The sequence below is a fragment of the Cygnus olor genome, chromosome 13 (assembly GCF_009769625.2).
Source record: "Cygnus olor isolate bCygOlo1 chromosome 13, bCygOlo1.pri.v2, whole genome shotgun sequence".
Classification (NCBI taxonomy): domain Eukaryota; kingdom Metazoa; phylum Chordata; class Aves; order Anseriformes; family Anatidae; genus Cygnus; species Cygnus olor.
In genome coordinates this window covers 12993499-13005743 of record NC_049181.1, presented here as the reverse complement: position 1 = coordinate 13005743, position 12245 = coordinate 12993499, and the positions used below count along the sequence as shown (strand labels likewise).

At 37.4% G+C, this 12245-nt stretch overlaps 1 protein-coding gene across 14 annotated transcripts in view; it reads right to left on the bottom strand.

Annotated features, from left to right (window-relative positions):
• The window catches only part of AFF2 (AF4/FMR2 family member 2), a 328163-nt gene that overhangs the window by 70219 nt on the left and 245699 nt on the right, over positions 1–12245 (bottom strand). For all 14 annotated transcript variants that reach the window (XM_040572852.1, XM_040572853.1, XM_040572851.1 and 11 more), the window contains one exon: positions 1341–1378. In XM_040572852.1, coding sequence (XP_040428786.1) covers positions 1341–1378 — 38 coding nt within the window. The remainder of the gene's footprint in view (positions 1–1340; positions 1379–12245) is intronic.

The window sequence follows — 12245 nt, the reverse complement described above, 5'->3', positions numbered from 1 at the left end:
TGTTCCCCAGGACTCTCATCACCTTGCAGCTCCTGGATCCTCTGGAAGGTGAAGTGAAATCACAACTCATTTCATACTCTCTATTAAACAACCACCAGGTAACAATGACTTTAATTCAGCTTGCACTGAATTTGAACTGGCCCTACAGGCAAGAAAGGTCTCCTGTCTTATTAGAAGTTTCATGTGCTATCAGGTCCCTGCTGGATCCTATTTCTAATTTTTATCAGATTAAATGAAACATAAAGAGAGAGTGATTTATGACTATCTTGCATCTTGCCTAATCACTCCAAGGAGTGTTCGTACACATTTTGCGTTCACTTCATAAGATGTAAATGACTATACATGATGGAAACCAAGTGAGAAGTAGAACTGTATTCTTTTGTTATATGTGCTAAAGTACAATGATTTGCGAGTCCTGTCAGTGCATGTTCTTACAAATACAAAACCACTCTAGTCCAAAAGGCAGCACGATCAGCAAACTACTACGAAAACAAGAACATTTCCTCTGTCCATAACAGGAATATACAGTTACTGAGACTTAGTTAAACTCCAATGATCACCTACTGAAGCTAAAAATACGTGTTTTATTGGTACAGAAGAGCCCATTAAGACTGGAGTATTCATTATTTAAAGAGAATCACTGATGTTGGTAGCTTTAACTGAAAATGGCTTTTCTCAAGAGCCAGGACATCTATATAGCAACTTTCTTAATTCAATGATATATGGTTGAGTCTTGCTGCTAGTGCCCTAAGATTTAAGAACTTCTCATAAAATGCCCTGGAAATTGCTCCCTCGTAGCTTGCTCATCCTTCACAGAGCCCAACTGTAAAAAGCCAAAACATGCATGTGTGTGTGGTGTGAGAGAGATGCACATACTGAGTGAGAAAGCTCTTAATCAACAGGATGGCAAAACCTTGATACATAGGTGCAAAATATTCCCATGTGTCTAGAAATCATTTGGCACATTCCTAGTTATTTCCCCCCTGTCAGACCTTCTCAAGGATTGCAATTAAAAATCATAATCTTTTTAGCATGTACAAACCTCCCCAAGGCTAGGAGCACTATGTATTGAGTATGATTGTGATATTATTTGGCAGCTATTCATAGACAACACATTAATTTATGGAAACTGGATGAAACTTGGGGAGTGCAATCATTAGGGACACATGAGAAATCAAAAGCTTTCTTCAGCAATATTGACCTTTTTAAAGCTATTATTAGGGGCAACTTGAACTCTGTTTTCTCTTTTATCACCCTTCTCACTGTCCCAGTCTTTTTAGTGACTGTACTCAAGAAGTTCATTAAAGTTACATTTCAAAATGGATATAAAAAGAACTTACTTTACAGGAATGTTTCTCAATTTTGTCTTTTCAGCAGCCTGTAAACAGAAGAGGGGTGGGAAAGACAAAGAATTAAACAACATGCCTCAGCACAGCCAAGCCACAGCAAAGCCAACTACTGGATGCTCTTCAGAAGGGCGCACCGGGGCAGCTGGCCACAACCGGGGCAGAGGGAACACGTCTGCAGTAGCTGGACCCTTCCAGAGAGATAGTATTACAAGTTTTAAATACTCCTTTCCCAGTTTGTGATATCAATGTGGTTTGTTTATTTTTAATGGCTATGAGCATTTAGGAACTGCTCATTACTTCATTTCCCGCTCTGAGTTCTGGCCCCCTTGTCACTGCCTATCTGTCCCTATCTGGAACAGGAACAACAACAGGAAAAAATAAAGGGAAGAACGGACTCCACTTCCAAAACAGTTTTTATTCGCCAACAACAGAAAAGGGCAAGAGATGACCAAATGTTCAGATCAATTTCCTCTTGTGAAACCTTTGAGAAAACACACTCCAAATCATCTAAATGAGTAAATCTTTGGGCCTCTCGGCCTGCACCACCTCAGACATGGAGTCTGGTTCCAGTTTATTGCTGAACCCATTGATCTGTGTACAGTCCATTTATCATTCATGAAAAGAGCCAGTGATCTTCACAGTATATTAGAAGAAACAACTCAGATCATCTGTCAACGGCCCTCTTATTTCTGTTTCCCTCTCCACGGGGATTTCATCTCCTTCGATTCTTCTTGAATTAAAATGTTGCTAAGCAACACAGCTGGGGGCACTGATGGCAGGGCCGCGCCAGTCTATCACACTGGTTAAGCTGCTCAAGATTTTAGTGGAGGGTTTTTATTTTTTTTTAATGCTTCTGTAGCATAATTATGTAACCTGAACCAACCTTGCATCCTCTCTGAATTTTTTCAGAACAGGTAAATAACGCTTTAACGCAGGAGGGATTGAAATAGCACCTTCAGATAAACTGGTGTTTCACATAATTTTATAGAGTTCCTTCTAGCATTCACACAAATCAGGCTATAATAGATTTAAATGTGGAAACTGGTCAGATGGTTAGTGAGATTATAAGCACGGAGAGCAGTGAAAGGCAGAATTAAGACAACTGATCCATAAACCTATTAAACAAAGGAAAGTTTCAGTGCTTAATTACCTTTGGAGCTATTTTTGTAAAGCCTACCAAAACTGGAGAGAAGGATTTTGGTGAGTAACTTTAACCTCTGGTATGCTTAGTGATGGAAAGAATATGGTTCCCACACAGGAACTGCTAATATTAGTGGTCCTGAAAAATGCACATATAAGCCCTTAAGGAATTAAATCCTTTATGAAAACTGGCTAACTTTTTAAACCTTTGGGACCTGCACGATTGGGTTCCATATTTTGCCAGAATGAGTTCTCCTTTGGGCTCTATAATGGGATGAGTTTTTCAAAATACCTACTGTTTTGGCTCTTTTGCCTCCAATCATAGCAAAGATAAAATCTTTGTTTAAATCCATGGAAATCCCTAATAATAAGTTAAAATCTGAATTAAAGCTTGTGAGAGCTAACACAGAGCAACAGCAACACTCTGGGCTGGCTTCCAGTGTGTGAAGAAAGATGCATTTGTTTCATTTGGATTACATTTTCCATCTAAAGAATAAATCAATGAATGCACGATAGGAAACAATTATAGTAATTGTACAGTAGGGTTGCTAAATAAAACACTTAAACTCCAGGAAATCCTAAAGTTAAAATTGCACGAGTAAGTATTACACACCTAAACCTAATTATGGCCTCTCAAACAAGCCTATGATGAAATGGAATCTCTACCTCATTAGTGAAATAATGTGAGTTGTGCCTTCTTCCAATGATACTCTCCTAAATCTCCCTTTTTTTAGCTGTCACATGCATGCACAAAGTCAAAAACATGTTATGATGAAATTTAAGTAATAAACTACATATAACAACACACAAACACTTCATTTAAAATGGATTAAAATACCATTGAAAATGATATTTCAGTTTCCCAAGCCTCCCATTAAATGCAAAGTTTCAGTCCTATCCTGCAAGGAACTAGAATTATTTTCAAAGTTTATACACCGCCTTCCACCATGGCAGAAGAATTTTTGACTGTACAGTGATATTTCATTTGACACTTATACACCAAATAGCTGGACTATAATAATTCTGAGTTCTGGCATGTGAAACTTGCATCTAAATCTCAGACAAGTTTTTTTCCCCCTCTAAATTATTCAAAAATCGCTACACGAAAATGGATATCAAAATACAGTTAAGGAAAAGAAAACAGAAGAGTGAAGAGTGTCTAGGATCAGAAGTAAATAATGCAGTCAATTCTAATATGAAGTAAAGCAGAAGATATTCCAGACAGCGTGTGTGATGGTGTGAGCTAAACTGTTTGCATGAAAGATTAAAGAAGATGAAGATATTTCAGAGAGTAAGAACAGGCAATGTCAAAGTCATGGAATATTAAAAAGCAGAGTCTAAACTGGGCATTTGATTTTTGAATACTTAGCTATGTTGATGTTTACCCTGAAAGAAACGTGGTAGCTTTAAGAACAGAGAATTACAGATGTATTTTATTTTCCAGGACTACGAACATTCTAGCACGTATCACATCTTAGATTTTTACCTGGAGAATCTTCCCCTTTTTTTCCTGGGAGAAGGCACTTTCCTAATTCATAAGAAATGGCACATGCTGGGGGGAGAGTGTTCTTCACTCATACAGAGTTTTAGAAAAAATATTGCAAGTTCTCAAGTTAATATGCATACTAGCCTAGTTTAATGTTGGATCATAAAGCAACTGGTCATTTCCTACTACAAATGATTCAGTTTGTCTCTGAGTGGGAACATGATGATGTTAAACACAGCACAGAATGTGGCAGGGATTCTGTCTGAGAAAGAAATGCAGGATCTGGCCTTCTGCTTTTATCTTGTAGGTGTTGCTCATTCATTTTTCAAAGCACATTTGTTGCTATATCATGAGCATGCCCAGTGGCAGAAGATAAAGAAAGGCAAAATCAAAGTGACATTGAGTAACTCTACACATTAAGCTTTGATGCAGAAACATATTGTTTGAAAATATTTGGTATGCAGCAGGTCTGTCAATTAGAGCTAATTATTTTTCTCTGATCAGCAAGAATGCAATCTTGTTTTAGGCAGGTTTCTTTGAAATGTACGACTTTTATATAACTTCATTATAGGAAAATACTTCTCCCAAATTACTTTTTTGCTGGGCTGCTTAGCTATTGACTCAAATTGTCTGTGTTGAGTAGTTCTCTCTGCTTTGATAATTAACTTTTGATCATTACTGAATTTAGCAGCTCTAGTCAGATGTGTTCATAGCCATCCTACTAAACTATTTCAGTGTTCATCGCCTTTAATCTTTGAACAAAATGATCTCATTGAGCCTCCATCAGCCTCGCTACTCAGTTAATAATTCCCATTTCTCATCTTCATGACTGAGTTTGATTTGTTTTAGACTTGATGCGAGCTTTGATTATTAATTTAAGATATTTCAAAGACAAACATGTTTTAAGAGTTATTTTTTTATCTTACACTCCTAGGCCTTTACAAATAAGAAACTGGTTTTAACTCCACAATGATTCCTAAACTTCACGTACTAAAAGTACTATCTAGAAATAGGGCAGGTAGGGCCTCCCTAAATTATGATACATGTGCCCTGAGTGGGAGATGATGCTGCAAAAGATTGGAATGAAATTGGACTGGTATAATGTAACATTCAATGGTTGTTAGGAGAATTACATCATAGGACCTTTGCTAATTTTGAGCTTGAAAATATGCTTTAAAATAATTTAGGATGATTAGAAAATGGAAGTCAGAATGAACTAGACAATCATTCCACTTTAATTTGCAATTTTCTCCTGATTTTTTTTTTCCCGGTTATGGCCTTTCTGTAATTGTGTCTCTACTCCGTAAGACCTTATTTCAACAGCTGACTCCAGTGGTGAAGAAAAGAAAGAAGGTGAGGAATAAATCAAAAGTAGTCAGATACACAGGGTCATCCATCAGAGCATATTTGCCCAGGGATGTTTTCCTATGACTTTTACAACTGTGAAAGACTTCTATTTCATATGTTGCATTACTCCTGATTTTGACATTAGTTGTTTTTGCTCTAGTTCAAGAGCCATCTGCATTGTGCTTTATTTGATCTGTAGTGTGGATATATCCACAAACTTATTTCATTAACATATATTTAACTATTACACAGAAGAACTAAGAAGGAAATAAGCACTGGCTGCTTCTAGGTTGTACACAAGGACCATGGAATGTGAAAAATGATGCTTTTCTTCATGATCATCAGTTACCAGACTGATTTTTGGATAGAAAGAACCAGAAAAATAGTACTCCAGTCAGAGCAACTTTCCTACATCACAAAGACCTGAGGAGAATAAATTCAGACAAGGCCAGCTCAAAAATATCAACGTAAAATAACTGGCATCTGCAGAAAGCAAATTAGATTTTCAGTCATGTTTTAAAGGGGAACTGTCCGCTGTCTGAAGAAAAATAAACATTTTTCATTGCACAACTGAATATCCAGGATTTTCAGGAGAAACATTTGATTTTGAGGAAATGAGATCTGAAAATAAGTCAGCATTTTTTAAGAATGCCTCCTCACACTCGTGATTCAGAAGCACTGATCAGCCACCTAAGAAGGCAATTGCTGAACCTTGAAGTGTCTCTTAGGCTGAGACAGATGGCACTTCAAGTTATCGAATATGTTGGCAGAAGGAGGAAGACCTCCATGCTTTAACTTTTTCCCAGAGCTGCTGCAAATCCACCTTAGGTTCATCTCTCAGTTTCTAAGCAGCAGAACCACAGAGAACTTCTCATCATTGCTTTGAGCAATGCAGTAACCTTCATGGCTTTACAGAGAGATGCTGAAGAATACTTAGGGTGAAATTTTACCAGTCGGAAATTTAATTTCAGTTGGTGCAGTGGAGGCTGGGTAAAATGGAAAACGGAGTTTAAGTGATCAAGTCTAAAAAAGTTTGTCTGTGGGTTAGGAGTAACCTTCATCCCTGATGCAAGTGAACTGCTTTTAACTGAACAACACCACAGACATGTTTGGGCCTCTGCCAGCATTCTTCCCCAAATCTCTACATTTACATCAGGCCAGTGGTGGAAATCAAACTAAAGAAGTGTGTAATGAAAAACATGGACATTTCTCATTCCTGACAGACTATTCCATTTAAAAAAAAAGCTGGTACATTAGCACCAGTAAAACTTGACAGAAGAAGCTTGAAACAGTATCTCCCTTCCTCAATTATTCTGATATATGCTGGATTCTTTCAAAAAAAAATTTTTTTTTCTTTTTTCTTTCAACAGAAGTTGCTAATTATACTAATTTTGATACCTTCATCCAACTGAGGAGAAATTCTAATATGACATTACAAATTCTAAGAATTCTACTTTTGTCGGACTATATTCTAAGACATTTTCAAGTTCCTTTACAAATGCTAATGAATGCTCAGAATGTCTCTTGAGGTCCAGTACATCTAAATGCTCTGACAATACCAATTTGGTCATTGTAGAGTTCTGTGGCAGAGAACTGAACTCCTGACTAGAGCTAGGCCTGATTTTTCATAAAAATTGTTGTATTTGAAAAACAAATATCCAGCCCTGGAGGCAAAGTTGGAAAAACTCTACTGAATAGTCCATTTTTTAAGAAAAAAAAAAAAAAACTGAATTGAAATTCTGTTTAGAAACAACACCTCTTAGCAAATAATTTGTTACAAATTCATTACAAATGTCCCAAGTTTAGCAGATGATAATCCTACTGTGAAAATATAAAACATTTAACTAGGAATAAAGCTCAGTATTTGTTGTCTTCTTATTTAAAGGTGACTTCTTCTAGAATGTGTGTTTGGTTCAACCCTCCAGATGGCTAATAAATCAAAAAATCATTTATTTGTTGGGCTTACTCCATAGCCATGTTTCAACATTCTAATCACATGATAAAAAATCTAGAGGTGGCAAAAGAATCAGAGAAAAGGTCAAGAAACATTTACAAGAGAAGCAAAAAAAAAAAAGTCTTCCCTAAAGAAAGGAGGAGAAAAAGGCTATATTCAAATAATTTCCTGGTATTTCACTGTGCAGCTGCAGACAGTCTCCACAATCTGTGTATTCCTCGGTTGTCCAGTTCTAACAAAAGGAGAATAATTCTTTGTATCTCCATCCGAGACTTACCTGAACAGTGCTGATGTTTTGAGGTCTTATAACAAGGTGTACTTGTAGTCTGTAATGTTTAATTGCTACCTTTGCAGCATTCACATTTGCTGTGTCAAAATGGGAACAGGGATAGGCAGACATCACTGAAGCAGCCCCTCATATCCCTGTTCATTTGCAGTTTATGCCCTCAGATCCTCCTTTGTGGCAAAGGCCTTTATCTCTTAGGCAAAGGCCTAGATCCCAACCCATTCTTAGTCTCTTCCGTACTCTAAATCAATGAATAGTTTCCTAGACAAGCGAAGCAAAAGGGCACAGCCAAATGGTACCAGCAGTGGCAGTGCTGGGAAGCTGTGAATTGATGTTGCTATTGTTCACGCCACCCATTTATTTCCTATGTAGGACCAAAGATTTATTATTTATATATACTATATACTATATACTATATACTATATAATATAATATAAATATATTATTATTTATTATTTATTTATTATTATTATTTATTACTATTTATTATTATTTATTATAAAAATTTATACTGAACATTAAATCTACACTGAATATTAAATCCATTACAAACAGGCAGCAGATGTAAACACACATGAAATAACTTTGCTGCCCTTGGTCTGGTTTAGTATATTGCTCAGATGACTTAGCCAATCACTGTGTTGCACCCTGAAAATTACACATAAATTGCCATGAAATTGGTAGTTTTGTAAATCATGAATGCTCTGTTTGAGAACCCTGCCCAAATCAATTGCACTGTCACACTGTGCTCTGAACCTGTCCCTACAAGTGGGCAGGAGGTCTGTTGTGGGAAGATTCATCCTGCTGGTACAAAATGAAGCACCTCTAACCCCAGCAAACCTTGCAGTGGCAGATGCATTTATCGTAAGAAAAATTAAGGTGTTTCATTCTCGTTACTGTTCTCCTTCTGGAATTCCTCCAGGGGAGATCAACTTTCACTTCTTCTCCCCTTATTCTGGCTGACAGAAGCTAATTACTGGATTTATCATGCCCTTTTCATCACCTACTTCTACACTTGTTCTGGCCACCTATGAGTCCCTCTGTTGAGATATTTGCAGCACCCCAGCCTCTAAGCCAATACTAGAACTATACTCTACCAGCGTGAAAATCTCCCCAAAATTTAGATTTTGAAGTTCAGACAGTTGCTTGGGCTTTTAAGTAAGAGCAATGCTGCAGATGGCCAGCATAAGAAAGCCAGACAATTTCTTTACCAAAATGGTTCTCAAGGCATGTGTGATAAAAATCACACTCTCCTTTTGAAGAGAAAAAGAAGATAGATGTTTCCTATGTGGTTGGATTAGTGTGTGCTGAGCACCGAGGTGGCCCACAGATACCACAGTCCTCAGATTTATTTTTACAGGACAGTATGGTCAAGTCTGGCTTTTCTCTTAACAACAACAGTACTGGTGTCAATCAATTATCTCACCTGCTGCTGCCTCAGTTTGCTGTCAAAACAATACAAGGCTTTTGCATAAGTGGTATGTGTATGCCAAACAACCTGGGGAAATGTATTTTTCCTCCATTGTTACAATAAAGAATTCTTTACAAAACATGTGTGCACAGGCATGCACACACACACAGAGTACATGATCCATCCCAAGGACTGAAAGCTGTATCTCCCTCCTCTGTCCCACCCCAAGGAGGCTGGCAGATCTCCAATGTCTGGTCCTTGTGGCTGTGCTCACGAACAAATGGCCTTTCCACCTCTATTTAATTAGTGATAGAGGCACCAGGTCTGTGTTTAAAGCTTCTCCTTCAGGTGAATGATGTCTTGTGGTATGGCTGGCAGAGCCTGGCTGCTTCAGGCTGATAGCATGAAAAACTAAACCTAAGAGAAGCACCTGCTTAAGTGAGCGCTGAGGGGCTATGAAGTGTGTGCTTATTTGTGGGAATGCCAGGAGAGGACTTCTTGCAGCTGTATTTATCCATCTGTCCAACTAAGGAATTTCAGCCCTTCGCTAGGGCTGCCTGCCTTCTGGTATTTTATTTTCCTATATTATTTTCTCTACTGGGGTGGAGGGATATTGGGATATTGAGACACTGAGCTGCCAGTGCATACCAGGCAACCCATGGAAAAGGCAGTTCAGCGGGATGGATGGGGCTCCTCCAGATCCTGTGCTGGTCCATGCAGCTGCTGCCCCAGAGCCTGTGTAAGACCATGGCTGCATCCTGCAGGGGCAAACTTACCCTTGTCGAGCTGTAAAACTGTGCAGTCTACAGCAACCATTTGTCCTAAGTTTGTATTAATCCCCTTCCTCACTGATGGATGACCTCCACAATAATAACACGTGCAGAAGCAATTACATGAGATTCTGTGAATCTGAACAAGTTAAAAGCCGTTGATAACACCATGTATTTCAGTGGTATGCCATGTTTTTTGCTCATAACTGCACCAAGTTCACCCCAGATCTCACAGTGGTTACTGAAAGCTTTTGCTGATAATGAACAAATACTATGATAGGAACCTATGTGATTAGTGTGTGAATTATTACCTCAGACATGTCGGCCATCAAATCTCTTATTTCCAAAGATTTGTTTAATGGAAGCTAGAGTATTCATTTTGCACAGTTGATGACATATGGCTGTCTCAACTAGTGTTGTGCAGAATAAAATAATTTGAGTATCAATTAAAATGGACTGAGGTAGCAAGAAGAGATATGTCTTCATGAAAGGATTTTTCACGGTTATAGATTGACAAGGTTGGAGAATGACTGCATTATCCTAATAGCTTCTGTTTTCATTAATGTCTCAATGAAAACATTTCTTTACAATTATAAAACATGACTGCAGATCTTAAACGCTGAAATGTGGGCTTTTTATCAAAACACACTCTGCTGTGGCTACAACCGATGCTGTATCACTCTGGGATTTCAATGGAACCCAATGGCAGATAAACTGTTTACATTAAAGACTCTATCAAAGTTATTTTGCACCTAGTTTCATCCTAATCCATCTGATTTTTCTATAGCTTTGACAAGATGACCTCTCTCACTGTGTGTGCAGTATTGATGTCATTACTGAAGAGCTGTTCTTCAGCCTTTCTGCTGATAACAAAGTAAATGGAAATGTAGAGAAATCTTAGGGAGGTAAACAGCTTGTTCAGGATCCAGATAAAAAATGGGATAAATGACAACAGGAAAGGATATCTATTGTTACAATTTAAAGTGATATGGTGACCTCTTTCAAAGTGTTACATGATGAAAGCATCATGCATCTTTGCATTTCATAGATTTAAAAAAAATTAACTTGAGTAAAAGCTTTGAAAGTTCAGAATGCATTAGAAGAATTCAAAGCTCAGGCTATGGCTGATCACCTTTTGGATGGAGCTACAAAGGCAAACGTTTTGTTGGCAATTACCTAATAGTAACCTAGAAGAAAGTAATATGTTTGTGTAAAATACAGAAGATAGGCCAAGGCCATGGATTATATGTATGTCTTGTGTTTATATGGTTATCAGAGAAGTGCACATAAGATGGTAATCATTAAGTGAAGAAGGAAAAAAAATATATAAAAGAAAAACATCTCATTGATTTGTTCTGCCAAAAATACTATATACATGAAATACTGAAAATAATGGAGCAGGACTGTAACTAGTATCAGAGTTTCTTTGGTTAAAAAATACACAGATTGCTAGCAATGTGCTTTAAATTAAGTACACATTTCAAAGGTAAACAGGACTATTCCTTAGGCAGAAGAACAAAGAGGAGCTGGTTAAAGAAAATTGGGTACACTACAGCTACTTAAAATATTGTATCCAGGCACAACTCATTTGGAGCTCAAAGCTAATTTGAGTTATACAGAGGTGCTTTAAAGAACAAAAATATTAACCTGTCTTTTATCCAAGCTCTTTTACCTGCATCAAGCTACTAATTAAAAATCTTCAGTATTCTTTCTAATTTCTGATTTATATTTTTTAACGGAATAATAAAGCCATCTAAAAGCACTTCCTTTCCTTACAGAAGAGCATTAAGAGCATCTCTGAAATGCCTAGTCACCTAATTACACGTCTAAGAACTAAGAACATGTCTGTCATCTGCCTTGACTCTATCTGTCGTGGCCAATCTAAAAATATTTTGCAAGAGGACCTCTGAATGCAATATGGATGTATATGCCAATGTTCTTTTCTGTGCCAATACTGCAAGACTTTAAAACCCAGGCAATGCTTAGATGTAACAATACCTCTCAAATAATACATTAAACAGATGTGTACCTGGTATTATAAATACGTGACACAAAAATCCATTGGGTTGGTCAGTGTGCATATTAAAAACCATTCAAGTAGGTCAAACTGTGGATAACTTGAAACTTTAAAGACAGCAATTTTAATAAAACTGTCAATACAATTTTCTTTGTAAAAACATTTGAGACTGATTATGCTGCTTATATTGAAAAAGAAATGCGAGGTCTATATCTTCAGATCTTTTATTGAACTGTGAGCACAGCATCAATAACTGCTTCTCAGCTGTAAATGAAAATTGATTCCAGATCTAACCTGTCGTTTTCTGTGTGTCTTTAATCCCAAATCACCCACAATGAAAGACATGAGAATCAGCATTTTGTCTAAGGGACAAAGCATGTGTCATGTAGCCAGCTCCAAAGTGTCTACACTGAAGATGCTGTGGGATGTGTTTACACGTGTTAGGTATAGGTGATAACTGCGGTCTCTCGAAGTTAGGCCCAGAA